At 36.0% G+C, this 19192-nt stretch overlaps 1 protein-coding gene across 2 annotated transcripts in view; it reads left to right on the top strand.

Annotated features, from left to right (window-relative positions):
• The window catches only part of LOC145666515 (cyclin-dependent kinase 7-like), a 155985-nt gene extending 137004 nt beyond the window's left edge, over window positions 1–18981 (top strand). For both annotated transcript variants that reach the window (XM_081733802.1, XM_081733803.1), the window contains exon 9: window positions 18739–18981. In XM_081733802.1, the coding sequence (XP_081589928.1) occupies window positions 18739–18767 (29 nt within the window). In that variant the 3' untranslated portion in view covers window positions 18768–18981. The remainder of the gene's footprint in view (window positions 1–18738) is intronic.
• Window positions 18982–19192: the final 211 nt, after the last annotated feature.

Below are 19192 nucleotides of genomic sequence, written 5' to 3' on the forward strand. Positions count from 1 at the left end.
TGTCACATTTGGACTGCTCTTTCGTTATTGTTAATTCATGCTCATCAATCGCGAAATCCTCACTTAATTTACGTTTTGCCACTGAGTCAATCTGCCGTAGTTTCTTTCTTGCATAACTACCTCTGTCTCTTACGCTAACACTTTGGGGTTTTATCGGTGAAATACCTAAAGCACTCACTGATGTCTGTAACTCAGGAGATACAAATGGCACCGTAGAGGGTTCATAGTCCTCATCACTGTTGTCCACACTATTTTCTTCCTTTAGTCTAACAAAGCACTTGGAACACAGTTTCTGGCCAGGCTTCATGTCCACCCCTGACACCTCCTTCACCTTTAGAACTGTCGACATGTTAGCTTCACGAAGGCTACGTTTGATGACCTTCTTGTGCACTTTGAAGGGATCAACACAATTCCTTTGAAGAAAAGGAAAGTAATCCACATACATCTTTTTGTGGTGGTAGCACACAGTCATACACTCAGTCATTACTGAACTTGACCCAACTGTCTGCATACCACTTCTGCACAACAGGAAGTTTCTATCAGGCAAAGGTAAGTCAGGACATCAGGACATGTATCAAGCCACATTTAGAAGTATATACTGTTCTGTGGCATTCATCTTGAACAAACACACCAACACTACATGTCTCTAGTGCAGATTCATTGTAATCACTCAATGCCACAGCCATCTTACCGGTCACAAACACTCTTAATTACTAAGCAGAAAGAAAGGAAGCATCAACAGTATGATCATACTGATTGCACCACATCAACCAAGTCCTTTCTTAGAACGCATGGATGTCATCACTCCACAGTCACATGTCTGCCGTTCTAAATTTTCCATTGCAAGCATTTCCAGGTGTACGATTCTGCAATAAACAACAGCAGTTCGTTTCGTCATGATTTACATTACAAGTATTCACAGTTTTGTTTATGGGGCCGCGGTGGATCAGTGGGTAGAGCGTTCACCTCTGGTGCACGGGATCCTTGGTTCGATTCCAACTCGCACTAAGTGAACTTTGTGATGGATTAACAGCGAGTGCGTGGGTTTTCTCGTCTCCTCCCACTTTCTTCATTTCACCATTTCCTTCATTTATTTATCATCACCGTGCCCTTTAGTCTTGCCGGCATAACTTTAGGACATAAAATTTAAAGATTTCATTTCGGTTCAGTTCAGTTTTGATTATACATTTTGTCAATTGTTGACTTCATTATTTTATTTATTATTTATTTGCTAACAGACACCAGGTACAATTCAGACACCATTTTACACTAGAAACCGGTATAGAACAATAAAAAAGGGAAGGAATTTCTTAAGGCATCGGCCAGGACCTGTATGCTAAGGTACTATCCCGGCATTTGCCTGATAGGACTGAGGGAAATCCTGGAAAACATCAGTCAGGATAGTTGGCCGCGAGACATGAACCCGCGGCGTCCTCCCGAACGTCAATCCAACGCGCTCCCAAATGCGCCACGGCGGCTTGGTGCAAACGTTACTGTTCGAGATTTAAATCAATTAGTTAGATTTACAGATTCATAACTCCCACATACCTTGCAGTAACAAGATGTAATTTATGTGACATTTACACTATGTTATGGTCATCATGTATGCAAGTATAGAAGTTCGTACGAGCTATCAGAATTGTGCTACAGCGTTGCCAACTTGTGTAATTTTTCGTCGTTTTTGCTTTTTTTCGCATTTTCATTGTTAAATTACAACAAAAGTAAATGACCAACTGTTTTGTTATTGCCCTGCTTGAAAGTCGGCAAGATGGTGTATCCAAGGACTGGTAGAGGTTCGCCCCACCTACTTTCTTCTTCCCATAAAAAACTGCTGAACTTTGTAACATTTTACTATTTCGTTTTTTTCTTTTGATTTGAAATGAATATATCAGCCAGAATTGGTGCTGGAAATTCATTCTGCTGCTGTTAGTACAAACTATGTGTTTAGTTCTGTACATCCTGTAAATTTCACTTTGATGTCATTTATAATGAAAAAGTTGTGAGACCCTGAAAACGTGCCGCGGGCAACATTGCTTATTTCGACAAATATTGGGCCTACGCACTGTGGTGCGTATCTTGTTATAACTTTGGTTTTATTTACCGGAATGTTATTAAATTTGGTATTTTATCTCTTAATACTACCCAGCTTATGTGTACAAGTTTTCATGAAAATCCATGATGGTCACCGGGAAGACCTTTGAAAATTGGTCGATCTGAGGTGGAATGACCCTATCTATATATATATATATATATAGGGTGGACCATAAGTCCCTTACCATTCCTTGTAAAATCCGTGTTCGTGGAAAATAGTGAACAACAACCATGTAGTAATATAGTAGGCTGAGGGGAAGTCGGATTGTGATGGTGACCAAGATGGCGGCCATCTTGAAAGCCGCCATCTTGAATTCACGTCTAGATTTTTAAATAGGAACATGGTCATGCGGCACATCATTTTAGGCTAGAATTTAAAGACAAACACAATGGTGAAATCGGTTTGTTGATATCTTAATTTGTTCAAAAGTTACAGACATTTTCAAATTGCTAATTTTACCTGTCACGCATGGCGGAGCACGAGATCTATGTGGCCCCCATTCCGAGTTACGCACAAGGTAAGTCGTTCAACCCAATTGTCCATGACCCTCAAAAGAGTTTCTGGTGAAATATCGGCACAGGCTTCAAATATGCGTTCTTCCAGGTGTTCAAGATCCCAGATATTTTCGGTGTATACCTTTGCCTTCAGATGATCCCACAGATAAAAATCCAAGGGCGTCAGATCTGGTGATCGTGCTGGCCATTCAATGGGACCACGGCGCCCAATCCAACGTCCAGGAAATTGTTCATCCAGATAGGTACGTACCGGCAATCCGTAATGCGGTGGGGTACCATTCTGCTGGAAAAAGAATGGAAATGTGCCGTCCTCGGACAATATGGAAGGGAGGATGAAATCCCGTAAGATATTCAAATACCGTTCAGCAGTGAGGGTACCAGGAATGATGAATGGATCAATTAATTTGGTGCCCCATAGACCACACTACATCATTAATTTGCCTGTACCTACCACTTTGCAAGGGTCAACCCACTGAGGATTTGTCGGGGACCAATAGCGACAGTTTTGCTTATTCACTTCCGCAGTGACATAAAAATTGGCCTCATCGGAAAATAAAATTTGTGTGCGGAATGTGGGATCCGTTTGCAACTGTGCAAGGGCCCAGTCGCAAAATTCCACACGACGATCAGAGTCATCTCCAGATAGATGATGTTGAAGTTGCAATTTGTACGGATGCCACTTGCTTTTCTGTAAGATACGTCTGATGGATGTACGGCTGACACCACTTTCCATGGACGGACGACGGGTACTGCGGTGTGGTGAGTGGGCGACACTAACATGGGACATAGGATGTCGATCTGGGTACCTGGCATTGAATTCAGCTGCTACAGCCCTTGCACTCCTTCCTCCCCATGCCCTGATCAACTCCTTCCCCTCTGCTGTCGTTAGCGGCATAATTATACACCTGCAACAACAGAAACAGTATGGTAACATTAGCAGTTTGAAATGCCTGTAACTTTTGAACAAATTAAGATATCAACTAACCGATTTCATCATTGTGTTTGTCTTTAACTTTTAGCCTAAAATGATGTGCCGCATGACTATGTTCTCATTTAAAAATCTTGACGTGAATTCAAGATGGCCGCCATCTTGGTCACCATCACAATCCGACTTCTCCCTCGGCCTACTATGTTATTACATGGTGGTTGTTCACTGTTTTCCACGAACACGGATTTTACAAGGGGTGGTATGGGACTTATGGCCCATCCTGTATATATATATATATATATATATATATATACAGCCGCGGATCCAGGATATGATCAAGGAAGGTGCTAAACCATAGTTTGCCGCTTTATCCAGTGTAAAGAAAGTATGATTGAAGCCCATTTTATCCAACGTATACCTGAGCGGCAATGTATATCTGTATCCAATGTATAGCTCTCCCCTTGGATCAGCGTCTGTATATATGTATTAAAAACGCTGAAATTTTGTACCATATTGTGTGAAATATTGAAGAGGATATTCTTCTAGATACTCTGAAATACCACTAGATAAACAAGCAGTGCTGCCAACGCAACATAAAGAGGTATTTTCTCAAATTACACTACGTAAGGTATTACATATTTCTAATTTAGATATTAATTAAAACCACAATACCACATACATTATTCAGTGTAACAAAGGACAATACAGTATCACTAACATCAATATTTTGGAGATCTCTAATAACTCAAATGCCATGGACTCATGGTATTTCGAATGAATGAAGGAGCAAAGTTACAAGAAATGGAAAATTGAACTTTTTCTAAAGACTTTACTTCGAAAACGTGCTGACATATCATGTCTCATCACGTAGATGCTTGCAGAAGACTTAAGTGATCATAATGTTATTTACAACAATTGTTATTTCAAACCGTTTCAGAGATACCAAACACATGGGTAGTGATTGTTATATTGCTTAAAATGACGTATTTGTGTTAAATTTTTATAATGATTGTTGCTTTCCTTTGCTTTTGTAATTTATTAAAATTTCAACGAGCTACATGAAAAGATACGTGACATCAGGGACGCGCAAAAGGTGTGTCCTGGGGATCCAAACTCCCCCTCCCTTGAAATCCTTACTTTTTTGTAAATTTTACCTAATTTTAGGGGAGATTTTACAAATTTTATTACAATTTGCCCTCATATTGAATTTGGACTACCCTGAACGATTTCGGACTCCCTCCCCTAAAATAAATTTCTGCTTACGTCTTTGCATGATATCATTGAAACTGTATGGTTAATCGGAGAAAAATATATATATATATATTTTTAAAACTTTTTTATACTACATATAAACTACTGCAAAGAGTAGTATGAAGAGTAAAACAAGATATTTCAGAAAGAAAACAAATTTGTGCTTTGTCCAACTTAGTTGAGTTACAATAACTCTGTGGACCCAGGGCCGTCGCGTGGGTTGTAAGCGCCCGGGGCGAGAATTCCCATTCGTCCTCCCCGCAGTGTGTTATGAAAAACAACCAGAGTTTATTATGTACTCCTAGATTTAATAATAGCATACAATATACAAATAACGATACAAATATTAAAGTTCAATGTGTAAGTGATCACAACAACTTTGTAGTTTTCTGACTTTCGCTAAAATCCAACAAAATAATCTTTTCTTTCCTTGCCATTAATACAATTTTTTCAGTAAACTTATCATAGCGTTGGATAACTAAAGTAACTTTTTCAGGTGACGTTTTTAATTATTTATGAGTATTTGCTTCAATTCAATCCTGCATTTATAATTTATGTTCCTAATCAAAATGTGTGGTTTGTTAATGTTTGTTCTGCAAGACAATGTTAACGATACGTTGTTCAAAAACATGTGGTGTAAAGATCATATAATGATAACATAAAAATACTAATAAATTAAAATAAAATTGAGCAAAATTAACTGCATAATGACATACTGTATTCAAACACTAAATTGCATTCTCCTGACTTTTCCCTGAGAAAATGTAGACAATATCTCCTTGAAATCTAACTTTCTGGTTTCATCATTTTCACTAGCTAGTATGGCCAAGGAATTAAGTCTTTCCTAGGCCATTGTTGAGCGTAAATATGATTTTTTTTGGGGGGAGGGGGGAGGGGTTGGAATACGAATAAAGAAATGTTATTGAGTTCTACTGGTATCTTCAGTTTGTAGCAAACTGTCTTACGGATAAAAAGCAAGTAGCAGCAGATCTCGGTCAGTTTTCCAAGATAAAAACTCTTCTCACAGAGGGCTGAAGAGAGTTCCAGTTGAATAATCCTAGACGATGCTTTATATTACCGGTAATTTTACTAAGCCGTAGCGTGATCATTAATAAAATATCTGAATTAATATTAATTTTTAAAAAATCATTTACTAAGATGAAAGAAGAATCTGAATTACTTGATTGTTTTATTTGTCGTCCCGGTGCCCCCCTTGGTCTCGGCCCGGTCGCCCCGCCCACGCGACGGCCCCGTGTGGACCCCCAAAGCTGATTTTGTTGCCACCGAGTGGCGACATTTTTCCTGGCGTACAGATAGGTCTGCAGTATCCATGACAATTTATTCAAATTATAGTTAAATTCTTCAATTTCTTAGGTATTATCCTTTAGTCAGTTCTTAGAGTAGAAATTTTGTAAGCCTGACTGATTTTCTCGATTCCCTTATGGGTGAGGGCCCCGAGGCACTGGCCCAGTTGCTCCTTCCTAGTTACGACATTGCATATATGCTTATGTAATGCATTACGACCTTGTGAACTTGTATAAGAAAGAGAATATACTTAAAGTGTGACGCGATCTGTGAAACTGAAATGCGAAACATCGGACTTTGAATCTAACTTGTTTGATGATCCAACCCGAAATCAAGCAAAGCAAAGATGAGTATCGTTGCTTCCACCACAAGATTCAGGAAGTTTGTGTTACAAAGTGTCAATGAAACACGGAGATGTGAAACGTTAATGAAGCATTTGATCAATTTGAAGCAAAATATATATTGTAGTAATAATTTATCCTATTTGTTAAGATAATGAAACTTATATTCTGTTTTTACAGTGACAGTCAAAGCAGAATATATTTGGTAATAAATAAGAAATAGGAAAATTTCAATTTCGATACGATTAAATACATTCGTGGTGCTATGTGTTACGTTATCCGTTAGGAAGTATTGAAAAATTCTGATTGAAAGGAAAGAAATAAACTGAGTTTATTTAATAGAGTTTAATTGTATAGGCACTACAGACTATATGAGACAAAATCTATTGGTGAAAGTGAAATATGGGTTACTATTACAGTTTTATCCGAAGTATGATATACCCAGTGATGATTGAACCTTGAACACACGCATGGAAAGCATTAGCGTTATCAAATTAGCTACCGTCAAATGGGGTGAATAGAAACACATTTTTGGCTATATGAGAATATAAGTCTGGTAATGTTAAAGATTTCGCGTATCAGATTATTCCAAAAGAAAGGTCTTAATATGCTAATGAATTTCAGTAAACGTCATATTAATTTATCAACTCCACTTTTCTTCACCTTGATTTTTCTTAATGTTTCTATTCACCCCTACCTATGGGGTGAATAGAAACAATTACTTTATTTTCATTGTTGTTTCTTTTATACTATTGGAAAGGTAAAAAAGAAACAGCGTATTTGTTGAAACGAACTATTTATTTGATACCTGCAAGATATTAGTTCAATAAGACCAGTATTACATAAGTTACAAACTTATAAAACAATACAATGCACAATATAGATATAAACGACCATATAGTTTTGATGATATTTGAATAAGATTTAAACCACTGAAATCATCAGGGAAACTTATCATGAGTTGAGTTGATTTTGAGGTTTACGTCCCGTTCAGCAGCAAGGCTATATGAGACGTGGACCTAACGTTTTAACGTAGAATCAGAACTACATGAGCTCCCGCCGGGAATCGAACCCGGGTCTCCCACGCCAAAGGCGCGTACGCTAACCGCTTAGCCACGAAGGGGCCCGAAAGTTATCATATACTTAAAGCGTGCTGACGATCTCCTAATAAAACCCAACAGTTTCGTTCTGAAAATTTCATTGTTTATGTGCTCTCTTATAAAACACTCCCACATATGCATCGTGTTCCCATTTTCGCACTTGGGTGCTGAATAGTCTCATCGAGTTTTAGCTTCTCATTTTACCACAGCAAAATCACCAGCTTTAGAAAACCATCATCTAGTTCGTGATCGTCTGGAATGTTGTCTTCTGGAGTGTTGTCTTTCTCCTCTTCCGACAATACAAAGGTAAGTTGAGTTTCGTTGTGATTTGATGAAAATGTATCATTTTCAGAAAACAAACCAAAACTCTTACCAGAAACATCTATTCGTACTCTCTTCTTCCCTTATTTAATTTTTTCATCTTCTCTCATGCTCCTGAGAAGATCCATAAGGGAACGGTTTACAGTCTGAGATGACTTTTGCTGTTCTGTTTCTTCTCGTTCATTGTCTTTTCTTGGCAACATCCTCAGTATTTGGTCTCGACAAAGGGGAAAAATTCCACACTTTTCAAATCCAGCCCTGATATTTTCCTCCTTCAGTTTCACACTTTTTTTTTTTTTTCAGAAGACTTGGAAATTTGTTCTTAGAGATGGTTGATACATTCCTATCAGGTCCTTTCTTCTGCTCCACAAGAATTTTCCACTCCTTGAGGAATTTCAAGAATTTCCCAAGAAGTGTTTCTATTCACCCCACTAATTAAAAATCATAACAATAACCCAGTAAAGTTAAATTTTGATTAAAAATAATTTACAAAAGGAAAACTTTTACTATGAACGTCAGCAAATGAAACAACAAACTACAAAATAGGCATATGTTCAAATGCAACAAATATGAAAATGTCATACTTACCAAGAAAGTTTAAGGAGCGCTAAAATACCGTGTAAGATTTCAGTAGCACATTAATGCTACTGCCGTCTACCTCAGTGTTCCCAACTCAGTAAAACATTTTGTCTCTGCCCTGGACACTTTAGCCGTATAAGACTATGTTAAGAAATTTCAGTTTTCTTGATTAATTTATCGTCCAGATAAATCCAAAACTAATCTGGGAGTTTTGTTTCTATTCACCCCCATGTTTCTATTCACCCCATTTGACGGTACGAAGGGGTACACCATACCATAATTCTAAGTCAAGAATAAAGGCACAAAATAAGAAGCGGAAACGACAAACTGTACGATAATAATATTTTGACAATTTTAAGTTCTCACTATTTATTTCGAGACTTTCGAGACGAGACCGAGATTGAGACAAGCATATGTTGACCCAGACGAGACCGAGACGGTTTTTTACTCGAGACGAGATTGAGACCGAGACCACTATTTATCAACGAGATGAGACAGAGATTGTACAAAGTCTCGTCTCATTTCGATGCCATCCCTACTTCTAATGGTGACTTCCCGAGTGGCCTATTCCAGTTTCGTCTACTGACTTAACTACTAATTTACATTATGATCTCCATTTCATCTTAGATGTAGACGTAACAGGTATGCCCGTTTTATACTGAGAAAAAACCGTTCTCCGGGTAGCGGTATATTGTACAAATATACGAAATCATCTTGCTTACTACAGAAATCAGTACGGAGCATATGTTATCCGTATGCTACATACGTATTGCCCTTAGATGTTAGATCATGTCGTTGCAGGATGTCTGATATCTAACAGTCTTCCTTATGTTACATACATATATGTATGTTACCTTCGTCAGCTATATGTTAAATACGTCCATTTGTATGTGAGATCCTGACCACCTATATTGAAGCTACGTGGACGTTTTATACAGAAAGTATTATAAAACATGCGTTTTCAGTTATACGTTTGCTGTACATCAAGTCCAAAAACTACAGAATTTAAAATTGTAACACGATTTTACGTACGCCACATTTTTTTTCAGTGTACCCACGCACACTTAGCAAGGAATATTTTATTTAGTGTCTCAGGGAATTTCTCACGAAGATTTATTAAGTTTCATTTTTCAACGTGAACAACAGCACCAAGAGTCGTCTGTAACACACATGTAATTGGCTGTAATTCTAGTAGCTCTTTGGCCCTCTCTGGCACTTAAAAGATGGGTGGTCTGCTGGAGATCATTATTAAATTTATTTTGAAGAATGACTCCATATTCTATACAGAGACGATAATACTTTTTTGCTATCGAACCATTTACCCAAACTTTGGAACTGTACATACGTGTAGGGTACTTTTAAATAATATGCTTATACAGGTGAATATGTCTAAGGTTTAATTTTCTGTTTACTTTTACTTTTAATATTACATTTTTAAAAAGTTTTTTTTTTTTTTTTTTTAAATTAATGCTTAAAATTTTTTATCCTCATTCTGCGGAAATAAGTGTGCTTCAACTGTAAGTTTTGTGGGTCGGGTTCAGGATAGTTGTCCTTGATGAATTACAAAAAATAATACTCAGGTCGTTATTCATCCCTGTATATCACTTCCTGTATGTTATATATAAAGGAGACCGATTTTTGGTGGTGATTTTTTAAGCATAGTATAATTTTCGTGTGTCTTTAGATCACATCAAAATAATTTCGCTTTTTTAACGCCGAAAATCTGTTTCATTGTGAATGTAACCTTGTACTGACTATATGCACTAAAGTCACGTACTGTCGGGCAGTATAAAACATGATTTATTCCGCAGTATTACTCCTTTAACATTTTTCTTTAGAACATATTTGGACAAGCATGATTGAATTTCTACCAGCCAATTAAACATGAACTTACGTGGCTGTCTATTAGCTTTTTCTACAACAACGTATTCCGTACACTTAACGATTTTAATAAAAAAAACTAACTTGAATTTTTGTTTGAGGTTTAGGAAAAAAAACTATTGATTGAAATGGGAGTCGGTCAAGAATAACAGGATAAATTTAACCCCAACTTGTGTGTTTCCGTATACACATAATGTTACAACTAAACAATTTCCAATGACTAGAGAAAAATCTATTTTGCAGCTACAAACCGTATATTTCTTTTCAGGCTTCCCGATCATTCACATTGATTAGAGTTGAGATCAGACGGGTAAGAGGATGGACAAATTATATAGATATAAATCACTTAGCCATATCTTAGACAACCATGTCCAGTTTCTAGAACTTACCGAATTTTTATTAAACATGGCATGTGTTTTGTTGGTGTTGACTCTGAGGAACGTTTTCCACATTTATATTTTAAATATTCTATGCAATATTTCAGACATGTCGGCAACTATGAATAACAAATTCAAATGCCAATAACAAAGTAACGAAACGTAAGCGCATCAAGTCAGTAATTGTTTAATTTTATGAGTAAATTGCTGTTGTATTGTATAAACCTATACTTGTGTGTATAAATTAATGTGTGTGTATGTGTGTGTGTGTATTTGGACAGATTTCCGCGTAGAAAGAGATCATCAAGAACCACAGATAGACCTTCACCAGATCTAAGTGCGTACGAAGCCGTGCTTTCGATTTTCTGCTAAGGAAGAGATTGGAGGGGGTCAAATGTATGCATGAAAGGAGAAGAAAAATACCCGGGAATAGGCCAAACAGACATCAACAACCAACCTTCTGATTTTTCCTCTATTCAAACTGGACACTCAAACTCCCAATGTTGATGGATCTTTTTCTATGATTTCTATTGCATCGCATAGAGGTTGTAAAGAATTCCCCAGAAAATTAAGCAATTTTAGTTTATTAATTCGTTTTAATTACAAAAATATTGGATATCATCTTGCCGGCGTTTTATGACAGAGGGCAAACAACTGCTAGTTTGTACAATATAAACCATTTTAACTATAAGATATTTGTCACTATAAGAACAGAACAATACTAGCCAAAATTGATACACACACTTGACATGTTCTTTGTACCCGTTGACGTTCAAGTGTAAGGTTCAGTGAATTTACTAATTGTAGTAAAGTTGTCTGAGATTTATGTTATTTTTACGTTTAAACGGAAAGAAAAAATTAAACTGTCGTCCTGAAAATAAAGATAAAAATAACTGGTAGGGAAATATACTCACTTTTGCTGGTGTGTGTACATAAAAATTTTAAATTTTCATTTAAATAATTCAGTTAGGGAAGGGATAGGAAGCTATTTCTTGATATTTGTTGAGATATTTTATTGCAGACATTATAACTAACGTTGCTTTGTCTATATTTATATCTTACGAATCTCTTATTTTCCCAACATTCTGTGTTACATAATTTCCCATAATGTTGTAGGCCTCTTACCCGAAGATTTTCCACCTGGAGTTCTATACACCTCCGCGAACTTTCAGTTCGAGCAATGTGCTCCCCTCCATCTTAATCATCTTGTGTAACAACTCGTACGACATCCGGTGACAGATGTATATTTTAGACTTCTACGATCCGTAATTTTTTCTGTTCACCTATTTGTTCGTCATTTTCGATTACAGAAATTTCTTCAACACAATAATCTCAGCAGTGAAATGGAATCAGTATTTTCAAAATGAACTAGTTAGTGATTTCCTGTTATTTTTAATGCGTGACAAAGAATCACTTCCTTGGAGAATATTTATAGTGATCTTGGAAGAAAAACGCCGTGGACACCTGCAAAATTTCTTATCTGATTTCTTCCAAAAACATTTCTCGGTTGGATGTGCACAGGGAAGACTTTTTGCTCTCTTATTGAAGATTGAAATATATGATAAAATGTAGCCCATCCAGGTGAACCAAACCCGTTTTTTCACATAAACACAAAGATCAGTACAGAAAAATTTAAAACAGCGCGATTCCAAAACCCAGGTTGAATGAAAGAAACACTTATTAGATTGTTCTAATTTTGAGCGAAGAGTCAACATCGAATTTATAAAGAACTCGGTTTTCGTGGCAGTTTATAATGGAGAAATACAAGTTGATTGGGAATTGACCTAACGATTGGGAATCCCGCTCTCTACTAGTTAGCTAACATGAACACACAAATCCATTATGAAGAAATATAACTTAGAATTTCCTATGTTCGATGATAATGATACTCTTATCTCTCGAAAATGTATTAAACTTGGGATATACCAAATCCTAGAGCAGCGTTTCCCAACCGGTGTGCCGCGGCACACTGGTATGCCGCGAGGAAACCGAAATAAAATTATGAATTCTATAGCAACCAAATTGCAAGACATTGGAAAAAATGTATATTTTTGTATTTCACATTACTATGAATTTCTACGATGGAAAAAAATCACTGTAATACATTATTCTACATCTATTACTGTGTAGCAGACAGTATTTCGGCTCGTATACATTTCCACGGTTAGCTGCTATGTTCGCTTCAATTGAGAGTCATACTAACACCAAGAAATGGAAGCACTTGTACGGTACGCGTTAAGTGAACGTTCGTAGAACACTCATTCGCATGTAAATGACAGAACAACACTTTGTTCAACAGCTGTATTTTTCTTTGATGCATCGCAAGCTGTGTGATTGCAATAATATGCATCGGTTTTGGTTAAAACAGCAAAGTTAAAAGTACAAGACATTTGTTTGTTCGTTCGTTATTTAGTGATCTTCGTTCTCAGTGAAAGGTTGGATACAGTTTTCGAAAAAGAAAGCGTATTTTTAAAAATCTGAGTCCTATATTTCATTGCAATTGTTTTCTATTTTAAAATTAGAATACAAAATAAGCAAAATAAATTAGCATGGGGGAAAACCAGTGATCGAGCTTTCATCTCTGTGAGATCAGTAATCACAGAAAACAATTACCATGGTATTTTATTTTTGCAAATAATATCTATGAGTGCGCCGCGAGAATTTAAGTTACACCCGTAGTGTGCCGCAAGTTGAAAAAGGTTGGGAAACGCTGCCCTAGAGTCTCGATATTGCAGATGTTTAAACACACTTAACAACAAATGGAAAAGGAAATATTTGAATTCACTTCTATTACGCAATTAGTGAAAGTTGGATTTAGGTGGTTTCTTTTCTACAACCCTGTCAAGTTTTTATGTCATATTTTGTTTTTGATTATGGAATTTTCACTTTCTACAATTCCGAAATTTAGACATTCTGAAATTCGAAAATTGAATTAATGATTTTTGATGCTATCTGTTCGATCACCGCTGGTTATATTATACGTATGTTTCAGTTTCTCGCGGAAAATGTGAGGGAAAGTGCTAATAATTTCAATAGAGTAGAACAAACCACTTTACTTAAATTATGCAATAAATACTGTATTTTAGTATGCTGCGTATCTGTGATCATACATTAGACAAATAAAGTGCATATATAATAATACACAACTTTAGCAGTGAATTAAATAAACGCAGATGCAAATTTCTCATATTTAGCGATTACATTGTTCTGTACAGGAATCCTCCCTGTGATAAAAATGCTAGTTTCCTATATTTTCGAGGATGCTGAATTCAAATATGACAGCCAAATTGTTCCACCACCCACCAATTTTGAAGAACGCTTTTAGGAAATTTTTCTTTCGACTAGTCTGTATGGGGATTCGAATATATTCAATAGATGGCCTTTCATGTAAATGGGGAAATAATTTTGTTTTATTGTCTTACATCTTAGTGAATGAAGATTTGCATTGTGTTTAAAATAATACCTTACGTAATAGTAACTTGAGCATTACAGTTTTGTAAAACTACTGAAAATAAAAGATAAATAAGAGTAATTTCTGTACTTCTTGGTGATTTCAGTCACATACACATTTATGTGTAAGGTGTCTATATTATATATTGGGATATATAATATAGAATTATACATACATACATACTAAAAATATATATTTTTATTGGGAACGAACAAGAGCAATGAATTGAATGACTGTTAAGTTTGTTAATTTCAGTACGTGCCATAACAAACCAAACAGTTTTTGTTATATCTGTGGCGAATTGACACTTAAAGCTCAAAGGAAGCCGTTGTCGCCACTCGTGAAGGAATCATATGAGCTGTACTTCGCCTGTCAAGTGGGTGATCAGGACAAAGTTGGTCACCTAAAATTAGCTCTAGTTCCTGTTCAAGGACTTTATTAGGCTGGTTAAAGGGTACGCATAAAACAATGACTTTTGCTGTCCCAATGGTATGGAAGGAACCCAGTAATCATCTGGATGACTGTTATTTTTACTTAGTGAATGTAAATTTTTTTTTCTGGTAAATCAAAGAAGAAACTGAAGTACCTAAACATGCCTTCGGCGTTGAGACTTGTCCCTCACGACGACTCAAAGCCCGTGCCAGTGCCTTCAAAGCAGTACACCATGGACTCAGAGGTGGAAGAAAATGATGGTAACGAACATGACTATGATGACTGCCACATCACACATGATAACACAAGCTGAGTTTAATAACTTAGTACGCGACTTGGATCTACCTAAAACGAAGTCGCAATTTCTCGGCTCAAGATTTCAACAACAGAACCTTCTGGTAAGAGGGGTAAAAGTGTCACTGTACAGGAAGAGGGAATCCGTTATTGCAAAGTGGTAGTGATTTAATTTACACTAACAGTGTTCGAGGAGTTAACGAACTGAAGCTACCAAATAAACCTTCTCAGTAGAGACTTTGTTGAAGCATCTGAAGTTAATTTAAAACGCAGTTTTCCTTCACAACGAGAACATGCTGTGGCCAGTACAAATTGTCTATGGATTTCACATGAAAGAGACGTATGACATCCATAAGAGGATGATGCACAAAATATGTGATGATGAATATCAGTGGAGCATATGTAGACCTAAAAGTTGTGGCGTTATTGACAGGATTGCAAACAGGTTACACAAAATTTTGTAGTTCCATTTGTGAATGGGATAGTCGAGCAAAAGACAAATATTACGTTGTAAAAGTGTGTCCAGTTTGTGAAGAAAACACTCCTGGACAGAAGAATGTAGCACAGCCAGCCTTAGTTGAGAAATCTAAAGTAATACTACCTCCTTTATATATCAAGCTTGGCCTGATGAAACTGTTAAGGCAATCGAAGGAAGAACAGGAATTCACTTACCTGAAAGAAAAATTTCCAAGCAAAACTGACGCAAAAATAAAGAAAGGATCTTCGTTGGTCCTCAAATAAGGCACTGTTTAAAAATCCTAATTTTAAGCAGATATTAAATGATGTGTAGTGAAGAGCATGGAATACGTTTGAAAATGTATGCAAGAATTTTCTGAGAAACAAGAAATCGGAAAACTGCGTAGAAACAGTGGAAAAAAATTTATTTCCTCTTACAGGATTTTGAGGATCCAGCATGTTAAAGCTTCATTTACTGAACTTCCATTTGGATTTGTTTCCAGAAAACATGAGAGCTGTATCTGGCGAATATGGTGATAGATTCTACGAAGATATAGGCCAAATGCAGAAGCGATAAAGCGGTAAATGTATTCAGGATATGTTAGCTGACTACTGTTGCTTTATCCTGCGTGGTTACCTCCCCAGCAATAGAAGAGATAGGAGACAACAAGATAAGAACTAAGTATTACTTTCTAAGCTTTTGGACATCCTTATTGAATATACTGCGTTCGAATTGATCCATATGATGATATTGGGAATTACCAAATGATGTAGAACTATTTCTAAATTTCATCTTTAAATGTATTCTATTTCTTAACTTCACAAAGAACCGGAGTTCTAAAGAGTGCGACCAACAAAGCATTAGCCTTGAGCCACAATTTCATCTCCCCATGAATTTGCCCGAACTTAAGTGCAAGCGATAGCTTCCGATGCGTAGAACACGCCCGTGAAAGAACTAAAGTGGTCAGATGCACCGTTCCTGCGATATCGCGTTCCAAAGATGTGGGATGCCACGAGATGACGCCAGTATCGAGTCGCTGCGAAATCGCCTCTTCAAGCCCCGAGGGTATTTGTATAAAGTGGGAAGCTAACACGTTATAGTGGTCACAGACATCTCCTTATCGTATTAAACTCGTTGATCAAGCTCGTTGTTTCTATCTTTTCTTATCTCAACTTATTGTATTCGTGTATGATGCTTATAGTTGCTGCAAAAGATAACGATTACACTGCACTCGTTTTCACTGCTTTATTGCACTTATTTGAGGGGAACTATGCCGGTTGATTGTATTGCATGCAAAACGCGAAAACGGAAGAACTCTTAAGTTTTACTAACCTCAATGCTGGCGCTATCTCGTGGCATTACATACATTTGGAACGCGATATTTCAGGAACGGCGCATCTGACCACTCTGGTTCTTTCACAGACGTGTTCTACGCATCGGAAACTATCGATTGCAATCACGTTCGGGAAAGTTCATGGTTAGATGAAATTGGGGCTAAACTTATCCGCACTCTTCCCTTTACTTTTTTCTAGTTTTGGTACAGAGACATCTATTGAACGTATTTAAATCTCATGGATGATTGGCAAAAAGTATACGATTCTCTCTTGAAATTGGTGGGTGGTGAAGCAAAACCTTTTTTCGGATTCTGCATTAGGAGCTTGAAATCTATAGAAATCACCCAAAAATTTTCCAGGAGAGAAAAAGGTTCAAATTTGCAGAACGGTGTTATAATAAATTGTGTACTATCTTTAAGAACATAAATATCATGCTGTAATGAGAATATTGAGAAGCTACTTCCGTATGACAAATAACTGCAGACAGATACACCACACAGACTTATGTATTTCCATTACATGTTTTACTTAATTTGTATTTAACATTCACATATAAATATACCGACGTTCTGTCAACACCCACTACACCCCAGAAACATAATACAGTAACTACTTATGCTGTGAAATGACTGTATGAATACACATATAACTGATCTATTTTAATGTAATTATTTTATATAGTTATTCGTGCATTGAGGAATATATCATTACATACTAAAAAGTTGTTTCAAAAGGGAATCGAACTCTCAACCTTACGATTGGCAAAGTAGTCCTGCACTTTACAACTAAGCTAACATAAACACACTTGCTGAGCTCCTAAAGAAATATACATGAATTTCCAAGATAATGGCATTCATATGCGTTGCAAATGCTTTTTTTGTCCTTTGTCTTTTTTCATCCTACTGTTGATACGAGAACTACGTTCATTGTCCTTCCTTTTGTTGGAAATATTCCTTTATGTATGGAAACGTAGATGATAAAACCCGCATGTGCTTATATGTAAACATAGTTTCGAAGTATTGTATCATTACTTATTTCAGTGAATTACATTTATTTCAACATGTTTTATTGCATTTGAAAGAAGAAAAACATATCGGCACAAATTTTTCCCAGTTGGAAGGTTGGCTTAGGGCTTAGACTGTGGTTTGCATCTTTGGTATACTGTTTCCGAAGTTAGCCAAATTGGATTTAGAGAATTGTCAGCTCAAAACAGCCATAATCAATAATCTACGACTACCTTATTTTCCTTGTTTTTAATATTTATGTAGTTATTGTATTTCCGATTGTAATTACAATCCTGTTCTGTCTTTGGTGGGTATGTCACGTGCAGGTTTGAAAACTGGAAATTGGGGACAGGATTTTCAAAAGTAAGTTTCAGAACACGATTACCACACATGACAGCTTTATATGAGCATTTCACTTCAACCACTGCTAAAATATTCTGATGTCGGTTAGCAAGCACATTTGAAGTGTCCACATCGTTTAACAGAGGAAATAATTGGAGAGAGTATTACACGTCCGACAGTTTAGAATGGGGAAAGAGGAAAACACATATGATATTATGAATATACATGAGAATAATAATATGAATATGTATGAATACATATGATAGTTCAAAATGGTATGATAATGAATCGTAAAGAATAGAAATTAGGTTTTTCTTTGTAGATTTCCTCAACGGAGGGTTGAAAATTGATTGTTCTGAAGAATATCACAATCAAAACTGATGGCACTCTCCGAAAATGTTTACAAAATTTTCCCATATATAAGATAACGTTAATGTAATCTAAACTAAATTATTTGGGTATATATGTTTATAGCATGCACCACTTTCTACGATTCTCTGTGATTTCATCAGCCAATCACACAGTAACAACATACGGGTGAGATCAATCTTACGATTAATAAAAGGCAATAGTTTATTTTGCATATGATGTTTAATTGCTAGACAAAATAATGTTTTTTTTTTTCTTTTGTAGAATTATTCTATTATAGAATATAATTTCGATATTCTGTATTTATTCGATTTTCGAAGTTAGTGATCGTATCAGTAATAATTGTGCATTTTATTATTTTTCAGGATCTTTCCCAAAGAAATTGGTGTTTTGAAAAATTAAGTTGTATATTGTGAGAAAAAGAGAAAAATTGGAATTACTTGAGGTGTCTTATAAGCAGTGGCGTTTGGAGTTCTATTTTGTTTATACTTGAATAAATGGTACAATCAAATCAAGATACCAATTATGTACATGATATCGAATATATACACATGTTTACATATTTATATAATATTAAGAAATAAAATTTTTAATTATAACGGTATAAAGTCTTTTAATAGCTAGAACAATTCATCCTTTGTTGTTTAAATTGTTTGGAAAATTCTCTCTTGCACAATATGTACTGACATCCGCAAAAAAATTCACATATATATTGTAATTTCATTAATAACTCTTTAAAAAAAAATATTGCTTCTTTGTGCTTTCCTTAACAAAGCAGTGTAGTAATAAATAATTATTTATGATTTTTGAGAGAAAATC

This window comes from Thermobia domestica, chromosome 12 (assembly GCF_964235325.1).
Source record: "Thermobia domestica chromosome 12, izTheDome1.hap1.1, whole genome shotgun sequence".
Taxonomy (NCBI): domain Eukaryota; kingdom Metazoa; phylum Arthropoda; class Insecta; order Zygentoma; family Lepismatidae; genus Thermobia; species Thermobia domestica.